At 46.3% G+C, this 25,869-nt stretch overlaps 1 protein-coding gene across 9 annotated transcripts in view; it reads right to left on the reverse strand.

Annotated features, from left to right (window-relative positions):
* The window catches only part of ASCC2 (activating signal cointegrator 1 complex subunit 2), a 41,951-nt gene extending 16,333 nt beyond the window's left edge, over window positions 1–25,618 (reverse strand). For 4 of the 9 annotated variants that reach the window (XM_025474501.3, XM_025474499.3, XM_025474500.3 and 1 more), the window contains exons 1-11: window positions 25,463–25,618; window positions 20,422–20,519; window positions 14,550–14,708; window positions 14,006–14,176; window positions 12,182–12,311; window positions 7,441–7,508; window positions 6,068–6,178; window positions 4,850–4,962; window positions 818–892; window positions 326–433; window positions 64–132 (exon numbers count right to left, since the gene is read on the reverse strand). In XM_025474501.3, the coding sequence (XP_025330286.1) occupies window positions 64–132; window positions 326–433; window positions 818–892; window positions 4,850–4,962; window positions 6,068–6,178; window positions 7,441–7,508; window positions 12,182–12,311; window positions 14,006–14,176; window positions 14,550–14,708; window positions 20,422–20,502 (1,085 nt within the window). In that variant the 5' untranslated portion in view covers window positions 20,503–20,519; window positions 25,463–25,618. The remainder of the gene's footprint in view (window positions 1–63; window positions 133–325; window positions 434–817; window positions 893–4,849; window positions 4,963–6,067; window positions 6,179–7,440; window positions 7,509–12,181; window positions 12,312–14,005; window positions 14,177–14,549; window positions 14,709–20,421; window positions 20,520–25,462) is intronic. The other 5 variants (XM_025474504.3, XM_049101945.1, XM_025474503.3 and 2 more) reach the window with 3 other exon arrangements.
* Window positions 25,619–25,869: the final 251 nt, after the last annotated feature.

Genomic DNA, 25,869 nt, shown 5'->3' on the forward strand with positions numbered 1-25,869 from the left:
ATACGGCAGAGGCTCTGGTATGTAAGGCCTTGTGTGGACTGGTCCCAGCTTGGCCACACTCACCTCTTCTCCTGCAGCAAGGAGCTGAAGATCTGAAGGAACTCTTCAATGAAGCCCTGAATGTTGTCACAGCTGGAACAGACAACAGGGAAGATGAGCTCACTCTATGTAAATGATCTGTAGCCCCCCTCCCTGCCTACCCGCCTGGCTCCTCTGCAAGGCCTCAGGCCAGCTGGAGGAAAAGAGGCATTTGTCTCTTTTTCCCCATCTCTGCTCAGCAGGGAAGGGGCTTCTTCCACCCAGGCAGTTGCTCCCAAAGGTTCACCTGCTTTCCAAGACAGGGAGAAGGCAGATCTGGTTCATGATGATGTGAAAAATCTCCAGTAGCTTCTTCCTGGAATGGGACAGCCTCTGCCACAGGTCACCTAGCAGCCTTTGAAGGCCAGAGAGAGAGAGAGAGAGAGGGAGAGAAATAGAGATCTAGGAGATCAAAAGGCCCGGAGGGAGCTTATTTTCAACAGTTGCAGGTGCCCCTCCTCTAGGCTGAGAAAGCCTCACAATTCACTGTGGACAGCAGGTGGCAAAAGGCTACAGGCCCTGAGAGGCCAGCTGATTCCAGGGCTGCTTCTTGTTTAAACTGTGGATGGGAAACCAGTGTGCCAATTAACACGAGCTTTTAGTAAATACTGAGGGAAAAGACTGCGAGGTAGGGACACTAAATCTGGTCCATGGTGTCACCCCCTCGTTCTTAGAGATGGGGACACTGAAGCCAAAGGAAGGCAGGGCCTCCCTCCCTCTTAGTTTGTCCCCTGCTTACTTGCTGTCTTCAAGCCTCCTCTTCTTAATTGCAGACTCTAGTTCAGGAACTGCTATTTCATAAAAGGAAGCCAGTCTGTGGAGGCACACATGGGGAAAAAAGGTGGGCTTAGTTAAAAAATACCACACTTCTATCAGGAAATCACAGCAACCCATGGGACGGCCCATTTCTTGCTCCCAAGTGGTCACCACAGCAATCTGCTTCCAGAACCACCCTCACTCTTCCCCAAGCTCACCCCCAGATCAACCCACTGTGGCTGGTCCAGGAAAAGCCTTGTGAGAAGTGACCTGTAGCTACATGCGCACTGCCCCCCTTCACATGGGAAACAGGCCCAGACAGGCTCCTTCTCACAGAGCAACCAGAGGGCTACTCAGAACTCACTGAGGTCTGAGAAATGAACAAGGTCATTTTTTGTTTGCTCAAACCTGCTAGTGGCTCTCCACCTACTAAGACATTAAACTATAATTCCTCTCTCTGGTACATCCATAGCTTGCGTGGAGTAGCCAACCTTGCTTCTCACCTTAGCAACCTCACACTCATCCCCTTTCCCAACTCAGATTCCAACTCTGTCCCAACCACACACTTCATGGTGATGCTCACCCATGTGATTACCCCTTCCCAGAACTAGGTGCCTAGCATTCAGAATAGTTACCCTTACAACTTACAATGGTGCTGCCCCTCTTCTGTGGTCAATTCTTCCTCTGAATATCTTATGCTTCCCAAAGCCAGAACTGTAGCCTTAGGGCCTGGGAGATGCTGAATTTGTAGCAGGTACTCTATAAACACTTAACTACTGATTGACAGGATTCTGGGAATTTCTATGCTAGTATAATACTCCCATACACAACAGAGGGTAACTAGGCCCGAAGAGGCAGGCTTTCTAGGCCCATGGCATGGCACCCAGAAAGACAGACTGAGTTTGGCCCAAACAGATTCAGGTGTTGCCAGGATACATTGCTGGTGGGAGAGTAAACTGGAACAAACCCTATGGAGGGCGATTTGGCGAGATCTATAAAAATTTAAAATGCACAAACCATCTGTTCTTGTAATCCTACTTCTAGGAATATATTCCTCAGATATCTTGCAAAGGTGCACAATGATGTATGTACAGTTATTCTTTGTAACATTTTTCTGTGATAGCAAACAACTGAAAAAAAAAACCTAAAGGTTGATCTATGGAGTCTAGTATTCCATACAGTACAACAGAATTCTATCTAGTACCAAAGATTGTAATTGCTTTGTATACTTATACACATTAAATTTAAAAATAAAATGCACCCAGCCTCTAGAACTGTGAGAAATAAATTTCTGTTGTTTAAATAAATAAATAAATAAATAAATAAATAAATAAATAAATAAATAAAACATATATAATACATATAATACTCATAATACGTCAGTAGTTAATTTAAAAGATAGAGGGGTGTCTGGGTGGCTCAGTCAGTTGAGCATCTGACTCTTGGTTTCAGCTCAGGTCATGATCCCAGGGTCACAGGGTTGAGCCTTACGTCAGTGGGGAGTCTGCTTGAGATTCTCTCTCCCTCGCCCTCTGCCCCTCCCTCTGCTTGCACTCTCCCTAAAAATAAATAAAATTTTTTTAAAAAGCAGAAAGGGTGATATGTAATGTGCATATCTCCTTATATTTATATGCATATCTCTGAAAAATTACACACACACAAATAAAACCCCTAACAATGGTGGTATGTGAAAACAGGACTGGGGACAGAGGAGACATAGATGGCTTTATATGTATGTAATAATTGTTATTTTTTACATTTTTTTTAAAGTAAGCTCTACACCAAGTGTGGGGCTTGAACTCAGGACCCAGAGATCAAAATTTGCATGCTCCACTGACTGAGCCAGCCAGGAGCCCCTCAGTATATATTTTATACCTTTTGAGTTTTGAACCATGTGAATATATTATTTATTCATAAAATTAAGTGACAGAGAGATACTCAGATATACTTGAGGATGTCTGGGAGGATGGAGTTTGTTCTGAGAGGATCAGCCACAGAGTTGTTTGATGGCTGTAGCGCCTTCCAGAAAGTTGCTAGGAGTGAAGTGGCTGCATTTGCTCAGCGGGCATTCCTGGGCTCTAGCACAGTGTGAACAGGCTGGGCCAGCCCCCTTGCTCTTTGTGGGTCAAAGGCATTGTCACTTATAGTCAACAGTGCTTTTCTTTCTTCCTCCTCACTCTCAGATGGGTGGAGCCACTCCTCTCCCTTCACTATGGCTTGCAGGAAAGTCAGTTCTTCCAAAAATTACCCTCTGTTGCCAAAGACCCTTTCAAAAGCAATCTATGCCATGTTTGGGAAGACGCTTTAACAAAATGGGAAAATGCCTATGGGGGTGCCTGGCTGGCTCAGTCGGTAGAGCATGTGACTCTTGATCATGGGGTCAAGAGTTTGAACCCCACATTGGGGGTAGAGCTTACTTAAAAAAAAAAAAAAGAAAAGACAATGCCTATGGTAAGTAAAGATAAGCAGGATACAAAATCCTAAGAATAGCATGATCTCTCATAGTGATTTTAATTTTTTTTAATGAAGATTTTATTTATGTATGAGGGAGAGGAAGGAGCAGAGGGAGAAGTTGATAAGCAGACCCTGCATTGAACATGGAGCCCGATGTGGGGCTCGATCCCAAGACCCTGAGATCATGACCTGAGCTGAAACCAATAGTCAGCCGCTTAACGGACTGAGCCATCCAGGCACCCCTGATTTTAATATTCTACCTTTAGGGATTTTTCAAATTTCCTATGAGCATTTGCCACTTTAACTGTGAGAAAAGACACCTTTTTCAAAAAGTGGACAGCTACAGGGCAATCCTAACCCCTTTCTTCTGGGGAGAGTGCTGATTGGTGCTGTATTCTAACATCCTCTGGGAGGCTGATCAGTCCTCACATCAGGAGCTGAGAAGACCCAGGAGGGGTCAGGGAACCGGTACCATCTCTGATGCAGGTCAGTGCTGGATACATGTTTTGTTGAATGGGCAAGTGAATGATTGAATGGACTGATAGCAGAGTGGATGGAATTGGGCAGCTCCCAGAAGCTCCTGCAGACAGTGGGGAGAGATGTCTGGCAAGAGCAATAGCCAGAGGCCACTGAGAACAGGCCAGCCCCCGCTGTTGCCAGGCAACATGCAGGTTACCAGCCCAGGCCTGTGCACCCTTTTCTCATCGCCCAAGAAACAGATGAATGCTCCTGGTGCTAAGTGGGCAAGGAGGGTCTCCCTCCCTACATTTTTCTTTGCTCATATCCTCCTCTACATCTTTTCTCATCCTGTCAGGATCTTTCTATAACTCCTTTGCAAAAAAGCTTCCAGTGGCGCCTACAGAATAAAGGCCCACTCCCTGCCAGCGAGGTCAAGGCTCACAGTCTGGCTTCTACCAACCTCTCTGAAGTATCTTTTCCTGTTACCTGCTCCTGTTCCTGCTGCCCTGGGCGCCAAATCATCCCACTTCATTCCCTGGCTCTCCTTGGACACACTCTGGGCCTTCCCACCTTCACTCCGCCTGCTTGGAATATCCTTCCTGCCACTGTAATCTTTCTGTCTAGAAGGTTCCTCTTCATTTTTCCAGATCTCATGTAAGGGCCATCATGAAACCTCTTATTCCACCAGACAGAATTTTGCCTCCTTCCTCTGGGTTCCCAGCCCACATGTAGCATATCTGCTTGTTTCTTTGCACGTGATCTCCTCTAGACTTGATGCTTAAGTCCTCAGGCCACTTCTTATGATCTGTTAGTCCTTTGTGCCTGACCATGAAAGGAGATTTGAAAAGAACAGAGCTGAACTAAAACTGTCCTATTTTTTGTTGGTGGTTTAGGTTTTTTTTCCTCCCCTACCTAGTTCTTAGCCAAAAATGGGTATACTCTAAAATGCAGGCTCAACACAAGCAGGAGCCTTACTTGTCTTCTTCACTACTGTAACCCCAGGCTGGAAGAGTGCCAGCACATCCTAAGTACCCAGTAAATGTCTGCTGAATGAGGATGTCAGCTAGAATCTCTATTTTAGCACTCAGGACTACTGCTGTACCTGTAACAGAAGTCATGTTTCTGGAAGGTTTGGCAAGCCAGGGGGAAGATATCCAGAAAGGCCCAGAGCGTAGTGCAGGTATCACAAAGGTAGAGAACAATGTCTTTTAATTCCTGTTGCCAAAAGAAAACAGTGCATTATTCTCCTCCGCCCCCAGACACAACTCTGTAGTGGGTCTGAGACAAAGCTGACAAAACCCGTGGGAGTCAAGAGGCAGATGCCTTGTGGGGGGAAGAGATCACTGGAGGTCTGAGCGAAGCCTGGCCGGTCCATCTCTAGGAGCACGGTTTGGACAAGTTATTCAATCTCCCTCCCTCAGGTCTTGCTACTGTAGCTCCAACAGGCACCTACCCAATGATCTCTGGGGTTACCTCTCATTCTAGGATAATACAGTTCTCTCTTCTAAGCTGAAGGAGAACCAACCCCTAAACCTGAAGACAACACCTGGGGTCCTATACAGAAAGTACATCCCATCAAGAACAAGAATATCAAGCCCACACTTTTCGTACATTTTGAAGAGCATATACAGAACACAGAGTTCTTTTTTTCCTCTTTTTTTTTTTTTATGGAGTGCTTTCTTACACACGTTCCTGAGGCTCCCGACTATTAAAAGCAGGCTGAGCAGTTGTTAGGATCCCTATTTTACAGATAAGGAAACCGAGGTTCTGACAGGTAAAGTGACTTGCTCCCACAGTGCTTGGTGTGCCTCTTTCTGAAACACTTGTTTTTCCACAAAAGCGCAAATTCCAAGAGGGTAGCTCACAGCTGCCTCTTTCCTGCTCTATCTCCAGTGCTTAGCACAAGGCCTGACACATGTCTAGGCTCCTTACTTTCCTCTGCCCTAGACTGTAAGTTCCATGAGAGCAGGGGTCCTGTCTGCTTTTGCCTGCTCCTTTACCCTGAAGCCTCAGCACATGGCAGAGCATCCTCAGTACAAATCTGCTGACCAAACTCAGGGCTCAATGAATAACACAAATGAGTTCACTGTGCTGAACTAAGTGAGGACTGAGCCCCCATCCTCTGCACTCTAGTTCCCTGTTCTTCCCACTACTCCCTAAATGAAGCTCCCAGAGAGAAATAGAAATCTCACTGAAATGCTTGAAGCCCGTGTGATGGGAAGAGTGGCTTATGGAGTTGGGGCAAAGGGCCAGGAGCAGGGGAAGAAGCTGTTGGGTCCCCTACTAGCTAAGAAGAAGCTGGGCTGACAGGCAACCTCACCAGGAGAGGCATGTCGCTGGGGGTCAACCGGCCCCTCTCTTCAAGCTTCTGGGGTGTGGCACTGGCTCCGTCCCCTTGCAAACCACAGTGCTGGAGGATATTGCTGAAAACCTGTGAAACACAAGAAGGAGGTCTCCCACATGCTGTTAAACCAGCAGCTGGGACCCCTGACCTGCAGTCGGGGGTGGGTGATATGAAAGCTGCCTTGGGATCTCTCGAGTATGTGCCAGCATTCCCAAGAAACCAGCCAAGACTACAACAGGGCCCAGGGTCAGAGTGGAAACTGTAAAATGGGGATGATGAGGATTATTCTTCTTACAGGATTGTGGTGAGGATTAAAAAAACAAAATGTAAAGGGGCACCTGGCTGGTTCAGTCAGAAGAGTGTGCAGCTCTGGATCTCGGGGTCGTGAGTTTGAGCTCCAAGTTGGGTGTTGAGGTTACATAAGCAAATAAAACTCAAAAGTAAAAAAAAAAAAGACAAAATGTATGAAAAGCCCCCAGAATCCTGTAGAAATTATCTGAATGGGTGGATATGTTGGGCAAGTGTGTGGTAATGATTATTTAAGATACACATTCAACAATATATATTTTGGATCCTCTGGAGATGGTGATTTATGGAAATACATTGAAATCAAAGACAAATCAACAGTGAGGAGAAGGGATGCCTGGGTGGCTCAGTGGTTTAGCGCCTGCCTCTGGCTCAGGGTGTGATCCTGGTGTCTTGGGATCGAGTCCCGCATCGGGCTCCCGGCATGAAGCCTGCTTCTCCCTCTCCCTATGTCTTTGCTTCTCTCTCTCTGTGTCTCTCATGAGTAAATAAATAAAATCTTAAAAAAAAAAAAAAAAACAGTGAGGAGAAAACAGCCCATTGTAATATCATGCAAGTCTAACTCACTGCACCATCTTTAAGTATGCTAGCACATAACTGTCCTAAACGTTATCGTGAATAGTGGAATCTCCTGGCACTGGAATTATGGGTTAATTTTACTCTTTCTGTTTTTTTTCTTTATATTTTCCAAATTTTCTACAATGAACATTATTTTATAAAACAATTTTATAGAACTTTAAAACTCTCATTTGAGAAACACAGGTCTCTTGGAAGGGTATCCATAGAGGTTATGGCTGTTGGCAAAGAGCACACAATTTAAGCTCTTTTAGTATAAGTGCTAGATAGCCTTTAGATTTTAGTTTTGTTCAAGCAGGGAAAGGGGCGAATTTGAAAGGGTGCGCTGTGGGGCATGATGCAGAGATTGTCTAGGGATAGGACTGGAGAGGGGTGGTGGGTAAATGTTTCTTGGGGCTCTTCCAGGAAAGTCCAGGGATATACCATCAGGTTAGGGAGGGGATCTGGGCAGGACTGAGAGCTGGTACCTGAAGGATGGTGGGCATGGTTTCATCCAGGTCATTATAGTAACTTGGCTGCTGGGTAAAGATGTTTCCTGAAAAGAGAAGAGAAAGGCAGGAATTGGGAAAAGAGGGTGAGGGAGGGGAGGACACATTACAAATAGTTGCCAGCATGTTCTGTGACCTTTCTTCCCTTTCCTAAGCCCGTCTGCACTAGAGCAGTCCTGGCCCCAGGCCCTGCTGGCACAGAGCTTTGGCCCAGCCTAGAAACTTCCCCAGCATGAGGGAGGGACTTTATTCAGTACAATTTAACCTTTTAAACACCTCTGCTTAACAAATTACATAAAAGGCCAGCCCTGGTCAAACCAGCTCATCCTGATGTCCCCAGGGAGTGATCACACTTGGGCACTGTGCCTTGTATAACAGCATTGGCTTTGCAAGTGGGTATTAGTCATCCAGGAAAATCAGGAGATACGATCTCTTTGCTCAAGAAACCTGGATGCTACAATCCAGGATTCTTGCCAGGCCACGCCTCTAATAATGTGAGGAGACTTTAGGGAGAAATTTGTCTGGAAATTCTCTTACCCTCTGCTTTTGAATACACTAGCCATGCTAATCCATCTTCCTCCAAGAGGAGAGGTCTGGGAGAGACCTAGAGACAGGTTTACCACACATTTGCAATTGTTCCTATAAAACAAAGCTCCTTCCGACTGTCTACTACCTCTAAGCACTGCTGCTGTTTGTGAGTGCGTAGGTTAGAGCATATTGTCACTGGAACAGAAACCAAGTGTTCCGGCTGCCGAAATGGTGAGGGAGGAAGGGAAAATCATAGCTAGCTAGGAGACATGATGATGCAAAATACCAACACCCTTAAGAAAAGGCCAGGGTTCTTCAGCCCACCATAATCCTAACATCTAATGCTGGCTGACTGTCAGGCTGTGCTGAATTCTAAGCATCTTTTATCTTTGGGCAGGTCTGTCCTCGGTTTCCTTAATGAAAATGCTGTAGCCCTTGCCCCATCCCAGAGGATTTGAAAATCAATGAGGTCAAAGGCCAGATGGGACTGAGTGAGTAAGCAAATCACTATGTAGCTGGACTTTCTGTAAACACTTTCTTGGATGCTACTTCGTTCCTTGATTCCAGAAAGCTGAGTTTTACCAGCATGAGCTTGCTCAGTGCATCCCACCTCCAGATGAGTACTGATCCCTCAACCTGTGTAGGTACTCCCTGACCATCTGTGCCCACCTCCTACTCTTGACAGCAAGGAAGAACTGAGCTGTCTCCCCACCAACCTCTGTTCTTTCTCAGAAAACCCTCCCATCTGACGGTATCCTCAAGGTCAAGTCTGAACTCCTGGCCACAGCACTGAGGATTATGTGAGATCTGGCCCTGATGGCATTTCCAGCCACCCTCTCCCCATTTCTTGTGCCTGCATTACTCTCTTGTACCTCCTCAACCTCAGAGAACAAGCCGTCTCCTCCTTCTGCCTAGAGTGACTTCCCAGAGCTACATTCACCATAAGGCAGGTGTCACCTTCTCCAGGTAGTGCCTCCTGACTCAGGCATCAGGAGCAGGTCTCCCCCCAGTGCCATATGGTAGACCCCACTATGCCCCAACCACCTGGCCCAGAGTAGGACACTCTTTCATAATCCTTCTAGTGCCTATGCCTGAATAACAGAGATCTTTTATAAGCATCAAAACAGATAACGTTTCACAACTGACCCTTCCCTCTCCTTTATCTGATCCGGTGATGGTGAAGATCTGACTTTCGATCTCTTAAAGAAACAATTAAGAAGTAAGAGACAACAGTGGCATCCCTCCCAGACTAAAGCAGTTCAGAAACCCAGGGTGAATGGAAGGTATTACCAAAGAGATTGGAGCAGTCCTCAATGGGGCCAAGGCCCGATGTCCTCCTGCTTTCACAAAGTGGCTCACTGAAAGACCCCACTTACAAAATTACACTTACTGACTCAGAATGCCAATTTTGAGGGTGAAAAAAAAGCTAGGTGTGTTTGTGCAAGAAGGTTGGGGAGGGAGGTGGGTGCCAGGTAAGGACTGGGCTTCTGGCCAAAGGATGATCAGCCAGTCCCCTTGTTTCCTCCTTCCTTCTCTCCCTTGTCAACACTCCTACTACAGCTAATCTTTTTTTTTTCTTTTCTTTTTTTTTTTTTTTAAGAGAAGTAAGCCTTTATTTCTACTACAGCTGATTTGCTTTGCTCAAGAGCTTCTGGGATAGAGACAGTAGAGACTGCCCCTTGTGCCTTCTGCTCAAGGGTTGGAAAGAGCTGCTCTGTATGTGTGTGTGTGTGCGCACCTGCATGCATGTGTCTGTGTCTGTCTGTCTGCAGACCTGTCCTCCACACCCCCCTCAAAACACACACCCCAATACACACACAATGAAGGGGCTCCACATGCCTGTCCTGCCTTCTTTTCTATTAATCGCCCTCTAAAAGACAAAGAATGGACTGCCCTAAATAAGCCAATTAAGGGTTCCCAATCTGGGAATAAAAACATTCTAAAAACACCTCAAAATCTGTAAGGGGGTATGTTTTTCTGGGGAGAAGCTTTCATTTGATTCTCAAAGAAGTGAGTAATTCAAATGATTAGGAGTTTTCTCACTCCACCCTTGCCTTCCTGGAACTGCAGCCAAAAGTCCTCTCCCCGTGAATCTGCACAGCTTCTCACACCCTACAGATCTAAATGGACTATGCCTCCACTTGCAACCCACCCCCAGCCCAAAAGGCCCCTTTCCTGCACCCCACACCAGTTTTCTTCAGAATTATTGACTTCTCCCTCCAGCTGACCTTCCCAAGCCCTGCTTTATTCTACCTCCAGGATGTCTTCTTCAGCCCAACCAGACTCTCACCTTCAAACCCACACTGAAGCACTGGCCTCCTACTCGGTCTCCTGTCACCACCCTTCCCACTGGCAAGCTGCCAAATTAACCTTGACACCAGATAGCTCCTCCTAGTAGCTCCCGTGGCCTCATCACAGTAAGAGCTCACAGTCACTAGGCACTTATAAGGAGCCAGGCACTGTGCTAACCCTCACAATCATCCTATAAGTTACATAAGGCATTAGTCTTCCCATTCTTCAGATGCAAAAACTGAGGCTGTGGGCGGCTGACTTGGACCAAGTGACACAGTCAGGAGTAGAGCTGGGGTGTGAATTGGCAGAGCGTACCTTCTGAGCCAACGAGCGATACTACTCCCCCAAGTACTAATGGCTGGCACAGAGCCCTCCCCAATCTGGCCCCAGCTGCCCTTTCCCATCTTCTGCTGCTGCCTTCCTGGAATGCTCTGCTCTAATCAAACTGGCCTAATAACTGTTTCTCTAACTAATCATGCCCAGTTTGCTCACTCACTCCATGCCCTCAGTCTATAGTAACATTATGAAGAGTCTTTCTCTGGGAAAGTAAAAGAAATGAACTGATGATCAAGGAAAAAGATTTGAATGAGAAACCAGATGCTGTTCCAATGAAAAGGCTGGATATGAAATTTCATGTTACGGCCTGACATGTTTTCGAAAAATACACAGAGAAAAGACTGGAAGGAAATAATCACCAAATGATTGTCTCTGGGCACAGGAATTTGGTAATCGCTTTTCCACTTCTTAATGCTTTATATTCTTCCCAAACTTTCTAAATTAACATATATTCCCTTTATTATCACCTTTATTATTAGGAGGAAGGAAAGAAGGAAACCATTTCAAGAGAAAACTTAGTTTTGTAATTGGGCATTTGGAAGACTATATCCTATAATCTTAGGGTGAGGAGGGCTGACGGTGGTGTCCTGTCTCCATGTCCGGCCCAATGCCATCAGCCATGATTCAGCGAGGAATTTGCTGGGGCACTATACCCTCTGCAGCATCTCAACCAAGCTTCAGGCTCTGATGGAACCCTCCAGCCTGCTGCCTCCTGATGAGATCCAACTGCTGAAGTCACTCCTTTCGCAACCTAAAAGAATCCTCTCTGAACTCGGTCTCCAACTGTCCTTAGCAACAATGCAAACTGTGACACTTTTGAGGCAACCCCATTATCCCTGAGGCAGGGAGTGACAAAGAGGAAGAGTCAGGCCTATGTGACGTAAATCCCAGCTTGGGCACTTATTATTAGTCATGGGCTCCCAAGCAAGTCCCTTACATTTGAACCTCAGTTTCCTTGTCTGTAAAAAGGGAGGATTACAGGAGTCTCATCACAGGGCTGCTGTGAGGATCAATTAAGATCACATACAAGGGGGGCACAAGGGGGGCACCAGGGTGGCTCAGTGGTTGGGCGTCTGCCTTTGGCTCAGGTTGTGATCCTGGGGTCTTGGCATTAAGTACCACTCGCAGCCGGGAGTCTGTTTCTCCCTCTGCCTCTTTCTCTGTGTCTCTCATGAATAAATAAAATCTTAAAAAAAAAAAAAAAAAAAAGATCACATACAAAGAGCTCAACAGAATGCCTGGCCTCCAGTGGGCACTCACCTAAAGGTTAGCAATCACTGCTATTCCTATACTCATAGTTAAGGCAAATCTCCCCACTCCTGCAACTGTTTGACATGTGGCCTAATACCAAGATCCTTGAGGGAGTGTGTAGTACAATGTTGTCTCCACTTCTCCATGGCCCGCCAGTTGTGTCTTTCAGAGTTGACACACATACATCTGCAAAGTCATACCCAACCCCTGGCTGCCACTGCAGTTCTGAATCCTCCTACACTCATCTAGGTGCTCTAGTTTGGCATGTGGGGGCCATCTCTGTGCAGCCCCTCAGGCCATGTGCCCCACATACCTATCATCTTCTGGAGCAATGGTGAGTTGCCTTTTCCAAAGAGTACACAGAGGTCCAGGATCTTCGGGATGTCAAACAGGAAGTTATTGTAGAGGATTTCTCCAAATGCAGAGGGGGAAATGAAGTGATCCTAAGGAACAGTGCAAGGAGAGAGGATGAGAAACTTTATGAAAGTGTACTCTTGGTAAAGTAATAGCAAACACGCAAGAAACAATGGGAGACTGGCTAATAAATGAAGGTCCATCCACACTATGAACATATCTGAGCCTCATATATTGACCTGAGGCAATAGCTATTCTTCATTTTAATGTAAAAAGAAGCAAAAATATACTATAAAATAGTTGGTTGAGCATTCATTCTAGAATATTTATGCATTGGGGTACTTGGCTGGCTCAGTCAGAACATGCAACTCTTGGGATCTTGGGGTCATGAGTTCAAGCCCCACATTGGGCATAGAGCTTACTTTAAAAAATAAAAATAACAATAAAATATTTATGAGTAAATTATCATGATGTTTGGAATTGCTATAAAATACTCCAGGAAAGGGGTGCCTGGGTGGCTTAGTCGATTAAGCATCTGACTCTTGATTTTTGGCTCAGGTCATGATCTCAAGGTTGAGATCAAGCCCTCCTTGGGCTCTGTGCCGAGTGTGGAATCTGCGTAAGATTCTTTCTCTCCCTTTCCCTCTTACCTCCCTCCCCCACCCACTTGCACACTTGCTCTCTCTCTGTCCCTCAAAAAAACAAAAACAAAAACAAAAACAAATAAAAAAAACTCCAGGAAAAAATAAAATAAAATAAAATACTCTAGGGAAAAAAAAAAAGAAAACTCAGGGGAAAAAAGAAAATAGAATTGGCAAAATATTGACAATTGTTGAAATTGAGTAATGGATACATGGGGTTCATTATGCTTTTGTATATATTTGAAAATTTCCATACTACAAAAGTTTTTTAAAGGGCAAGTAGGGACGCCTGCGTGGCTCAGCGGTTAAGCACCTGCCTTTGGCCCAGGGCGTGATCCTGGAGACCCGGGATTGAGTCCCACATCGGGCTCCCTGTATGGGGCCTACTTCTCCCTCTGCCTATGTCTCTGCCTCTCTCTCATGAATAAATAAATAAAATCTTTTAAAAAAATTTAAAAAGCAAGATCCTATTATAAAAATATATTTTTGTATATATTTGAAAAAAAAGCAAGATCCTATTATAAAAATATATTTTGGTATATATTTGTATATATTTCAAAGTTTCCAAACTTCAAAAGTTAAAAAAAAAAGCAAGATCCTATTATAAAAATCAATGTGTGCGCACATACACACACAAACACACACAAGTATATTGAAAGAAAAAAAATTCCCTGAAGGAACATGCACCATAATGGTGGGGTTTTTTGGAGAAAGGGATTTTGTAGGTGACATTCACTACCTACAAAATATTTCTGTACTGTTTGAGTTGTTTAGAGACAGTATTATTTTTAAAACCTGGAGGGGAAAAAGTAAAGGTTTTTAAAAAGCACATAAAAGTTCCTTTAACAAATCAGAATCACTGTTTTCACCCTCTGACGCATGAAAAAAGGCACAGTCACACATCAACTGGCAAAGGGCCCTCTGCTCCCATTGATGAAAACACTGGACGTAACACAGACCCAGTGAATTCACAGATAAGGGGAGGGGCGCCCACAGATTTCTTCCTCAAAGGTGGGAATAAAGGCAGAGGAGAGAGACAAAGAAGAAACACGATGCTTTCAGGGCCTTCCTTCTCAGGGGCAGGAAAATCTGGCACAGAGGTGCTGGGTGTTGGGTAGCGCCCTGTGGGATCAAAGGCTTACTTTGGATTCCTTGTGAGTGGACATGCGGAGAAAAGTGAGGAAAACACTTCGATGGAGGCGTTTCTGCATGTCAACAACCTCAGGGGCTGGGGCCACCCACTCATCAAACTTTCGGGGGACATAGCGCAGATAGGAGTCCAGGCACTTCTGCAGGGTTTCATCGAAGATAACCTATGGCAGACAACAGATCAGAGCGAGGATTTGTCACTGAGGCCCAGGGGCTTGTGGGTGGACTGTGCAGGGGCTCACAGCCTACCAGCCCTGGCCTAAGGAAAACACTCCAACCCCAAGGGACTAAGGAGGTATGAATGAGCCGAAGGCTAAACACAAGTTTCTAAAAATGACACGTTGGAAGGCGTTGTGTAAACATCATTAAGATCGTGATACAAGACAGAGCAATCCAAACCACAATTTGCTGTTAAGGATCCAGTGTAAGAAGTAGGGAAAAAAGCATCTCCTGGGGGGGGGGAGAAAAACAATAACAGCAACCAACCAACGGCATGTCATGTGCTTTGTCTTAGTGTTAATTTTGATAGAATGTTACCTGGCACCAGAATTTATCGTGAGGCAAGGCCAGGAGCCAGTCGAGGTCATTGGCTACGAAGGTGGCGCGTTCCAGGTACTCCTCCACTAGGGCGGGAATGTTGTCTTTAGGGGGCGGTTTGTATAACACAAAATACCGGTCTGCCTTCTGCTCGGGGTGCTACGGATCCAAAAACCACGTGTTAACGTGGCAGAGGTTAGTCAGCGAGGGCCCATTTGCCAACCCACAGCAATGACAACACTTGGCTGTTCCAACTGGTGACCCTCCAAGGAGTTTTTAAGCATAAAGAACCAAGTGTCTCTAACAAAGGGGGCTTGGTTGCATCCAGGGAACACCAGGCAGGCATTAAAAACCACGTGTTTTGGAGGATATTTAATGACATGGGGAAAGGTCAAGGGAAGAGAAAGCAGGATATAAACCTATTTAATACAACCAGTTTGGGGATTTTTAAAGAAGTATATATTTTTAACACGGGTTAAAAAAAAAAAAAACTGGCGGGGGGTGGTCAACATACCAAAGCTAACAGTGGTTATCTTTGGTGGGGGGGTGATTATGACACGAATATATTTTCCAATTAAAAAAAATATACATGTATTACTTTTTAAGCTATTTTGTAATAATACAAGGGAGACATGCACATCTTTTCTTTCAAAACTTAAACCCTGCAGAGAAGGTGAGTCTCCTGGGACCACACTCCCAGTCCTCATGTCCTCCCAGGAGTGACCGACCACTCACCATCAGATGAGTGTCCTTGCAGACCTTTTCTAGGTTTTTACAGGCAAATATATACCCATAGAAGGTATTTTAGACCTGTTTTCATCTTTCTTACATAAATAGTACCATACTATATGTATGCATCATGTTGTTTCCTTCTTAGAATCAGAAAAAAAAAAAAAAAAAAACCACCTTGGTAACTTTTTTCTTTTAAAGAAAAGATACTAATCAAATAATTGCAGGTCTCAGCTTAGAATCACAAGTTCTCTCTCCCAACCTTTACCTTGTCATAAACAAACCTTACTTTGTTTACCATAAAGAAGAGATGAGCTATTTTCCTCTGACTACATAAGGGCTGCTTTCTCCAGGGGAAGTGGTAATAGGAGGAAGGCCCGGCAACGTCTCGGTGGTTATCAACCACAATCCACCCACTTCCAGGTCTGTCAGTCCAGGGGGACAGGGAAAATCATGACTGATCAGTTTCCTCAAGGACCCTCTATGCTTCCCTATTGCCTGGTGCAAGTTTTCAGACTGTGGAGTCTTTGAGTCCTGCAAGGATTCCTCGGGGGCCCCTATCATATGGGTGATATGAGACCCCTCTCATATCCTTTGGGACCCCTCCCATGGATACCAGAATTTATACAGTGGGCTTCCAGGTACAAACTTTTTGAAAAAGGGAATCCCGCTGGCTGAAACAAGTTCAAAACTTCTCTTTAGGATCTAAATTCGTCTCCTTGGTTTCTGAGCTCCTCCCTTCCTCTATCTGTTGACACCTCATCTCTTAGGTCACTTCTCAAGCAGGGCTACTCATTGCCTCCTACTCCTCTGACAGACAGACAGACAGACAGACACAGACACCCTGAGATTCTACCTTCCTTGCATTCCTACAAACATTTACCGGCACTATTGTGCCAGGTATGGTGAAGCACGTGAAGAAAACATCTGCATGTTCACAGAGCCTATGCTCCAGAGGTGGAGATGCATATCTAAGCCATCAAGTGAGCACAAAACAGAGGAAGGGACAGCTCAAACCTGGCAGAGGGACCGAGAGAGTACAAAAGGTGATTATCTGCACATGGAGGACATCTAAGCTGGGCCTTGGAAAATGAGAAGGATTTTCTTTACGGAAGAAATGGTATTTTATGGAGGCATAAAAATGGGCTACGAAAAACAAAGGGCCCAGATTGCACTGGGTGGTGGGAAAAAGATGTGGAGGAAGAGAACACTGGAATGGTGATGATAAAGGCCACCTCTTAACAAGGACCTGTCCTGGCCGGCTGCTGACTAGGTATGTCCCACAGCCTCTTTCTTTTTTATCTTCAATTTTTCAAAAGGGAAGTAGTGTTCTCCCTATTTTACAGAGGAGGAAACAAAGAATCAGTAAGCTTCAGGAATTTTACTAAGGTCACAGGGCTAAGGAGGCAACTGAGGCAGGATCTGAACCAAAGCTCAGCCTGCAGACCTGATGAATGACCTACAGTCCTCACATGCTATCCTGGTCTTGCTGCTTAGCCTTCTGATCCCAGTTCTGACCTCACCTCCTCCAGGAAGTCTCCCCAACTCCCACCCCTGACTAGGTTAGGGGTTCACCTGGACTCCTCCAACACCTGCACTCTGTGCTTCCCTAACCATAGCACCTGTTGAACTGCATTAAAAGTACTTTCAGATCCATGGCTGCTACACGTGGGGAGAAAAGAAAGGATGGATCACAGATGGGCACAAGGAAACTTTTTGGGGCATGACAGAAATGTTCATTATCTTGATTATGACGATTGGGTGCATACTAATGTCAACACCAACCCAACTGTATACTTTCAGTATGTGCAGTTTATTATCTTTCAATCATGCCCCAGTAAAGTTATATAAAAAGGAAGGGCCTGCCTTCTCTGTCTCCCCTACTAGCTTGTAGGTCTCCAGAAGCAGTCTGGGCCTTGCTTGCCACAGCATTCCCAGTCCCTAGAACAGTGTCTGGCCTCAAGCAGACTCTCTGTATACATTTGCTGGCTAGACAAAGCATCAATGTGGATAATGAAGAGCCAAGTTCTTTGAAGGGCCTTCAATGCCAAACTCAAGAGTGGGGACTTTATTCTGCAGGTAACAGGGACCATGGGAGATTTCAGGGCAGAGGGTAGCAGGCCCCAACTGTATCTTCTACCTGCCAAGCCTGGCTCAGGTCCCACTTGCTCTGTGAAGCTTCCTGGACAGTCTCTGCCCACCAAACACTGTTCTGATCTTGATAAGAAACCATTTTGCACTGTTTTCCACATGTTCCACTTTTATGAGTCTTGTCTTCCTCAAGAGCTCTTTCACTCATTCTTGCCCAAGGCTTTCTTTCTTTTGTACTTTCAATAGCACCAAGTGTGTACTGTGTACAGTTAGCTACTCAATAAACATTAGCTCCACCTGTCACCCTGCAAAGGCAGCGTGGTGGCTGTCCCTCGGCTAAAGATCTCCCTGTCCTAAGTTGGGACTAAAGAGACAAATATACAACGGGTACAAATCTCAACAAGACCACTCCTTCATCAGGCAGCTATCTCCCTCCACTCATTCTCTTCCCACCCTACTCCCCATTCGAACCGTCTGCTACTGTCACTGCTGTCATCATCATTATTACGGAGCGCTTACTATGTTCTGATAACATGGCTAGGTATGTGTGAAATTTAACACAAAGCTTGTGCTCCTTAACTCAATGCTACTGCTTCCACCCCAAGTGACTGGTGGTTGTGGGAGGAGTCGGGCTCTCTCAAGACTCCAGGATAATATACTTGGGTCCTCCTGCCAGGTTCATCCTTCTCCCGTTGCTCTGCAAGGCTAGTGTTTATTCCCCCTTCAAAACCCAGTTTAGGATCCTCCTCCTTCAGGAAGGCTTCCCTAGCTGCACATACCCTCCCACTACCCCCAAGCCCTCCCTGCCCCATAAACCCCTTCAGTTTGGATCAGTGGCTTGGGCTCTGCAGTCATGTGGCCCCTTCTATCACAACCCTATCTGTAGAGAAATGACTGGTCTGCCTTTTTTTTTTTTTTAAGATTTTATTTATTCATTCATGATAGAGAGGGAGAGAGAGGCAGAGACACAGGCAGAGGGAGAAGCAGGCTCCATGCCGGGAGCCCAATGCGGGATTTGATCCCGTGACTCCAGGATTGCACCCTGGGCCAAAGGCAGGCGCTAAACTGCTGAGCTACCCAGGGATCCCCTGAGCTACCCAGGGATCCCCTGGTCTGCTTTTCTTAGTCCACAGACCTTTGAAGGCCAGGAACCATGTCTTTTTTTCTCTGTAGTTCCAGTATCTGGCACAAGGCCTGGCTGGAGTCCTTGACTCATTTACTGAATATTTTCTGAAAGAAACGCAGCTAGCACTGGGAAATGAGAATGAAGGGAAGGGACCAGGTTCCTGTCCTCATGGAGCCCACAGCCTAGCAACCCAGATATTAAATACATGGGGAAAGGAGTGCCTGGGTGGCTCAGATGGTTAAACGTCTGCCTTTGGCTCAGATCATGATCTCCAGGTCCCGGGATCAAGCCAAATGTTGGGCTCTCTGCTCAGCGGGGAGTCTGCCTCTCCCTCTTCCTCTGCCGCTCCCCCTGCTGTGTACTGTCTCTCTCAAATGAATTTTAAAATAAATAAATAGGGACACCTGAGTGGCTCAGTGGTTGAGCATCTGTCTGCCTTTTGCTCAGGGCGTGGTCCTGAAGTCCCTGGATCGAGTTCCATATTGGGTTCCCCTCGAGGAGCTTGGTTCTCCCTCTGCCTATGTCTCTGGCTCTCTCTGTGTCTCTCATGAATAAATAAATAAAATCTTAAATAAATAAACAAACAAATGGGGAAGGACTGAGGTAGAAAATCAGAGTCAACCACTTAAGGAGGTCAGTCTCCACCAGCCCAACAGAACTTTCTGCGTTAATGGAACTCTTCTATATCTTTGCTGCCAAATACAGTAGGCACTCACCACATGGGTTGTTTTAATTTAAATGAACTGAAATTAAATAAAAAATGCAGTTCCTTAAACTATCCGCATTTCAAGTGTGCAATCCCTACATGTGGTGAATGACTATGGTAAATGACTACTACGGTGGGTGGCTACAACATTGGGCAGAACAGATAAAGATTTTCTGATAAAAACCCTCCTCACATAAAAAGGTTATTAAAACAAAACAAAACAAAACGCCACAGGGTTTATAGCAGTTAAGGGTATGAGACCTAGGGTCAGTCTAGCTGGGTTCCCATCCTGGCTCCCCTAATTTCCTAGTTCTGTGACCTTTAACTTCCGGTTTCCTCATCTGTAAAATGGGGACAATCAAAATACCTACTCACAGGGCTTAACATGAGATAATCCAGGTGATGTGTTTAGAAAGGTTTGGCCCAGAGCAAGTGTTCTATAAACGTTAAGTCCTATTATCAGAGAATAGTTAGGAAGTAATAAGAAGCCATCCAGAGAGCAGGAAATAAAACACCAAGCTCTTGTTTCCCACGACTCTACTCAAGCCCCCCTAGAAAATACTTCCTCCCACCCTGTCAAGTAAGCTCATATTCTTGGGAAAACAGTAAGGGCATGTGGGGACTCCAGTCCCCACGTCTGTCTCCTTCGGCAGCCTGGCACCTCTCCGCAGGCCTAATCTCACTCTGCAGCTGGTAATCGGCACACTCACGGCCTCCTTATTTTTCAGTCTCCCAAGCCCTGCAGTTGGTATGTGGCAGGTGGCGCTTCTTAGCCCATGATGATAAAAGACAACCTGACCTCTGAAACGGGTGTTCCCCCTGAAGTGTGGATAGCAGGTGAGATAGCTCTGAAAAAGGCCTACCTGAAACCTGAACACTTCCCGCAGGGTCAAATCCCCAAGCCCGGCTTTGGACTGGATCCTTTTCTAGGCCAGCTCGAGTTGACTCTTAAGAGTCCATCAGACTCTTAATTCAAAATGAAATGCTCTGGGGGGAAGGTGTGGAGTGGCAACATGGAAAGTACTACTCAAATTCAAGCTGCCGCTCAGAAAGGAAACTTCTGCACTGGGCCTGGAAGGATCTGGTAGTGTCCTTGCTACTGAATTACTGACTGTGGCCCTCGGGTCATTCTTGGAACAGATAGAGGAGGAATGCGCTTTTTGCTTTTGAAGTTGCAAGAGGTAACATCAGGCTGAGCAGCCTCAAGGTAACCGGCTCACCAGTGCTGGTGAAGTCCTCAGTTTTCCTGTCTTCAGGTCCGTGTGGGTGATCTGGAGTTGGTCCAAGGGCAGAGCTGGCATTGTGCTGTGTGACCCTCCTGAAAGGAATATGGATGGGAAGAAGAGAGCAGACACATAGGCTCCTGGTGGCAGGGGCCTGCTCTGGAACTGATCCCAGAGCCAGGAGAGAAGCTTCACACTCTGGCCTCAGGAGGCTCCTGATGAACCTTGAAGGCCTGGTTCTTGTACCCACAAATCCACACTGAGGTGACTTTTCTGCCTCGAGCAAAAGCTCTCAGGTGAGGAAGGAAAACACTCCCCAGGTGACTCCTGATATATTCTAACCCTCTCTGAAGGACTGGCTAAAAGTACCTAGATAATCTTTATTATGTGTCCAGCTCTGTGCCCCGCTTGGCATGTAAGCTCTGTGAAGACAGTGCCTGGGCTATCCTCTTGCTGTCTTTTCCATGACCACCACAGGCCTGGTAACAGAGTTGGCCTCATCAACTGTTTGATGACTGACTGAATATAAGGACTTTTCTTATAATTCTAAGCAGATCTGCAGTCTTTTGAGGAATGGAAGGATGGGCCTTTCCTCACAGAGGGTTTAAAAAAATTTTTAAGATTTTACTTATTTATTCATTATAGACACAGAAAGAGAGGCAGAGACACAGAGGGAGAAGCAGGCTCCATGCACGGAGCCTGATGCAGGACTTGATCCCATGACTCGGGGATCATCCCCCCCACCCAAAGGCAGATGCTCAACCACTGAGCCACCCAGGCATCCCAAGGGGTTTTAAAATTTTACAACTACTCTAGGCTTCAGGGAAGAAGGATGTAGATGAATAGAAGGACCAAAGAGGATGACAGAATTCACAGGAAGCTGCCAGTGTGAGCTCTTGTCTCTTTTCCTTTTAAAGATTTTATTTATTTAGTCATGAGAGACACACAGAGAGAGGCAGAGACCTAGGCAGAGGGAGAAGCAGGCCCCCTGTGGCGAATCCCATGCGGGACTCAATCCCAGGACCCCGGGATCACAACCTGAACCAAAGGCAGATGGCTCAACCACTGAGCCACTTAGGCGCCCCGAATGTGAGCTCTTTTCAGTAGAGGCCCAAACCCACCTCAGAGTCAGTGAGTGGCAAATGCCACATCTCTTGTCTTCTCCCATCCAGCGTTCTTTCCATAACTCTACTCGGCCTGCCCCACAGAAGGGACGTGCATATTGGCTGAATCATGGAATGGAGGTGAATTAGGCCCCTTAGAAGACATGCCATATAAGGCCAGCCAGTCTCCATGACAACATAAAGATATACTGAGGCTGGGATGAGGACACCATCCATCACCTCCTAAGAACCTCACAGATGAGCTGAAGGGCAGGGTCAGCCATGAGTTACAGGATATCTCAGATATCAGTCCAGGACCTGGTGTTATTTAGACACAGAGTGATAACACAGGGTCGCCCCACAGGAGTTTCCAGCCCAATAATTACAATGATAATGGCAGTAACAGCAACATGCTTATTATGCGCTGGTGCTTTCCCCAGGGCTTTTCTCAGCATTAACTCACTTTGCATATACTAATGCTTAGGACAACTCAATGGTTAGGTCTATTTTTATCTTCATTTTATCAATGAGGAAATAGAGATTCAGAAGAAAAGAAACTAGCCCTAGAACTCAGTTAGTAGTTGGTGAAGCTGGGGGTCTCTTAACCATTCGCTGTACTGAGCCTAGTGTAGCTGAGCTTGCAGGGAGTGTTGTCAGGAAAGGATTTCTGGGGAGCCAAAATGATCAGGAGAGTCTGAATTGAGTCTTGATAGTGGAGATTAGCCACGAAGGAGAGTGCCCCAGGCAGAGGAAACAGTAGGAACAAAGGTAAGGAGGTAGGAACAGCTTGGTACTCAAAGAACCTTAGTTCATGGGCTGTTTTAAAGACCTTGAAGAGGGATCCCTGGGTGGTGCAGCGGTTTGGCGCCTGCCTTTGGCCCAGGGCGCGATCCTCGAGACCCGGGATCAAATCCCACGTCGGGCTCCCGGTGCATGGAGCCTGCTTCTCCCTCTGCCTGTGTCTCTGCCTCTCTCTCTCTCTCTCTGTGAGACTATCATAAAAAAATTAAAAAAAAAAAAAAAAAGACCGTGAAGAGGGACATCTGGATGGCTCAGTCAGCTAAGCGTCTGCCTTTGGCCCACGTCAGGATCCCAGGGTCCTGGGATCCAGCCCTGTGTCAGGCTCCTTGCTTAGCGGGGAGTCTGCTTCTCCCTCTCCCTCTGCCTGCAGCTCCTGCTTGTGTGCTCTCTTTCTCTCTCTCTGTCAAATAAATAAAATGCTAAAAAAAAAAAAAAGACAGTGAAGATATCCATTCTAAAAGGATGTAAAAGAGATAGGACTATTCTGTTTAGTCCTCAAGGCCTGTTCCAGCTCTAGGATCTCAGTGGGTCTATGGGGTCCCTGCACACGGGAGTGTGGTGTGGTGTGGTGGCCTCAAAAAAATCATAAGGTATGAAGTAATGAAAGGGGCTTGGATGAGCTTTCACTTTTCAGCTTTGCAAAACGTAGATAATGTACACATGTTGCACAGACATTCTCATCAAGTTACTATCTTGCAAGCCTCTCACAACAACCCAGTTACAGACAACAAGGATGATTATGCTCAGATGTCCAAAGAAGGGCTCTGATTTGCTCAAGGCAGATACATTAGTGACCAAGTTGAAACTGAAGCCCAGCCCTTTTGCCTTGGCACCGGGAACTCTTGTGCTGAAAAGACTAAAAATACTTCCTTCCTAACCCCCCAGTGATGCTGGGACGGCAGCTGGAAACACCAGGAGTCTGCTCGCCAGTCCAGAAATCTAAATGACTCACAGGCTCGGTTCTTTCCATGTTCACCTTTCAAAGATGGTCGTGGGAGTGTCCAATGTAGGGATCGAGATTAGGGAAAGAGCCATAGTAGGTGATGGCTCTTCATCCTTTAACTTTTAGGCCCTAGAGGCCAGGCCTAGACAGGTAGAGACAGCACCTGATTTCAGAAGAAATCATTTCCTACAAGCCAGTGCCTATAAAAGCAGTTCAGACTCAGGCTGGCGTGGTTAAAAGAGAGCTTTATAGTTCTGCAGCCTGGGTTCATTTCCTGGCTCCACCTTTTCCTACCCATGTTTGAGACCTGGAGATAGTTCCTTAAACTCTCTAAGCCTTGATTTCCTCATCTGTAAAACTGAGTTTGAGAAGTAACCAATGGTAAATGTTCAACACAGTAGCTGGCACGTAACAAGCACTCAATAAAGTTTACTTGTGATTACAAGTCCCAGCCATAGGCAGACCACTTTGGATTTCATTTACTCAGCAAAAGCTGACTGAATACATTCTGGGTCCTGGGCATGTAAATGACTATGATTCAGTGTGATCAAAGCTGGAACAAGAAATTTCCAAAACAAGCACAACAGAGAAAGGGAGGATGTCACCAAGAAGGTGACCCATAACCTGGTTGTTGAAGGATGGGAGGAAAAGATGGAGGCGGGGGGGGGGGGGGGCAGCATTTCAAGCAAAGAGCAAGTGTGAACACAGGCTCAGAACCAGTGGCTTTGGGGATCCCTGGGTGGTGCAGCGGTTTAGCGCCTGCCTTTGGCCCACGGTGCGATCCTGGAGACCCGGGATCGAATCCCACGTCGGGCTCCCGGTGCATGGAGCCTGCTTCTCCCTCTGCCTATGTCTCTGCCTCTCTCTCTCTCTATGTGTGACTATCATAAAAAAAAAAAAAAAAAAAAAAAAAGAACCAGTGGCTTTAAAGGAAGGGGCATTTGATATGGCTGAAAATACAAGGTCAGGATGATCGGAAGTAGAGAGGTGAGGTTGAATAGAAAGATAAAGACATTTTAAAAGGAGCCTCCAATGTGATGCTAAAGATGTTGGCCTTTCATCTAAAGGCAGTGAGGGAGGAGTCATTTAAGTAGAGAAGAGATATAATAAGTAAGAAAAGACAATAAGTTGGTGGCAGAGAGACTATGAACCCCTAAAGAGAAAAGACCATGTTAATAGTTTCACTTATCCATTCAAAAAGTTTTTGAGCACCTATTATGTGCCAGGCACTGAAGCTGGAGAATACCAAAGTAGGCAAAGAACAAACTTGGTCTTGCCCTTCACAAATTTACAGTTTTTATGGGAAAGATAGATATGAATCAAATAGCCATAAAAACTAGTAAAATATCATGATGTAAGCTATGCAGGTCAGGCCCATCAGGCTATGACTGCATGTAACAGACAGAACGGACTTGAGGGAGGGAGCGTGTCAAGGAGGATCCGAGTTTTCATCTAAAGTATGGGTAGAAATTAACTAGGCAAAGATGAGACTTTAAATTCCAAAAGGAAAAGGATATTACTGGTGATGACATCTGTGCCCACCAGTACATCCTTCACGCCAAGCAGGGCAACAGAAGCCAAAACTTAGAAAAGAGCTTTCTTTTAGAAGGTGAGCTTGATGCAAGCACTAATTATGGTTAAGGCCTGCGCTACTGCTGCCTCGATTTCTCTGATTGTCATCACCCTTCTCTGGTCTCAATTCAATATTCCTTTCCTCAGAGAACTTCCCAGACCACCCAATCTAAGGTATTCACTCTGCAGTTACTGTCTATCTTTGATTATCTTGTGCCTTAGTTTGTCGTTGACTGTCTCCTCCCACTGGACTGGATGCTCCATGAGGGAGGGTGCCTTGTCTGTCTTGCTGTTAGTCTCCCCAGTGCCTAAATCTGTTCCTGACACGCAGGAGGTGATGGACATATATTTGTTGAATGAATGAATGAACTGTAAAGAAACTGAAACCTGGAGTGAGGATAGAGGGCTGTGACTCATCCAAGGTTACTCTGGGGCTAAGCCTCGAACCCGTGACTCCTCGCTCTAGAGGCCTGGCCTCAGGGGCGACTCATGGCCCCTCCGGCAGCGTCAGTCTCGGCCCCGCCAGGCAGGCAGTGAGGCCCGTGGCAGCCTGAGGCATGGCCACGTCTCGTCCCAGGCCCGATGCCCCCTATTCGGCAGGGCCCAGCCACGCACTCACCTCGGCGGCTCCACTACCGGCTCTGTGCCGCCGCCACCACCACCGCTGCCGCCGCCGCCGCTGCCGCGGTCCACGGTGACAGCTCCCAGTGGGCCGGCACTTCCGGGGTCAAACGGCGATTCCGCGGGCGCAGACAGGAAGCTTCGGCCCGGCCCCGCCCCCCGTGCGAACAGCCGCCGGGAAGCTGGGCCCTTGGCCACGCCTCTAGGCTCAAGACTCCGCCCCCACAAGAAATAGGCCGATTGTGACCACGCCCCCTGCTCCCTCCAGTCTCCCAAGAGATTCCACCTCTTGGAAAAATCCAAGTATTCTTGTACCTGGTCTCTCAGGGTCTCAGGCTTCCATCTCTTTCCTAACCTTCTCAATCATCCTTTTACACATTTAATCCAAAAGAGTAGTTTCAACAA

This window comes from Canis lupus, chromosome 26 (genome assembly GCF_003254725.2).
Source record: "Canis lupus dingo isolate Sandy chromosome 26, ASM325472v2, whole genome shotgun sequence".
In the NCBI taxonomy this organism is placed as follows: Eukaryota; Metazoa; Chordata; class Mammalia; order Carnivora; family Canidae; genus Canis; species Canis lupus.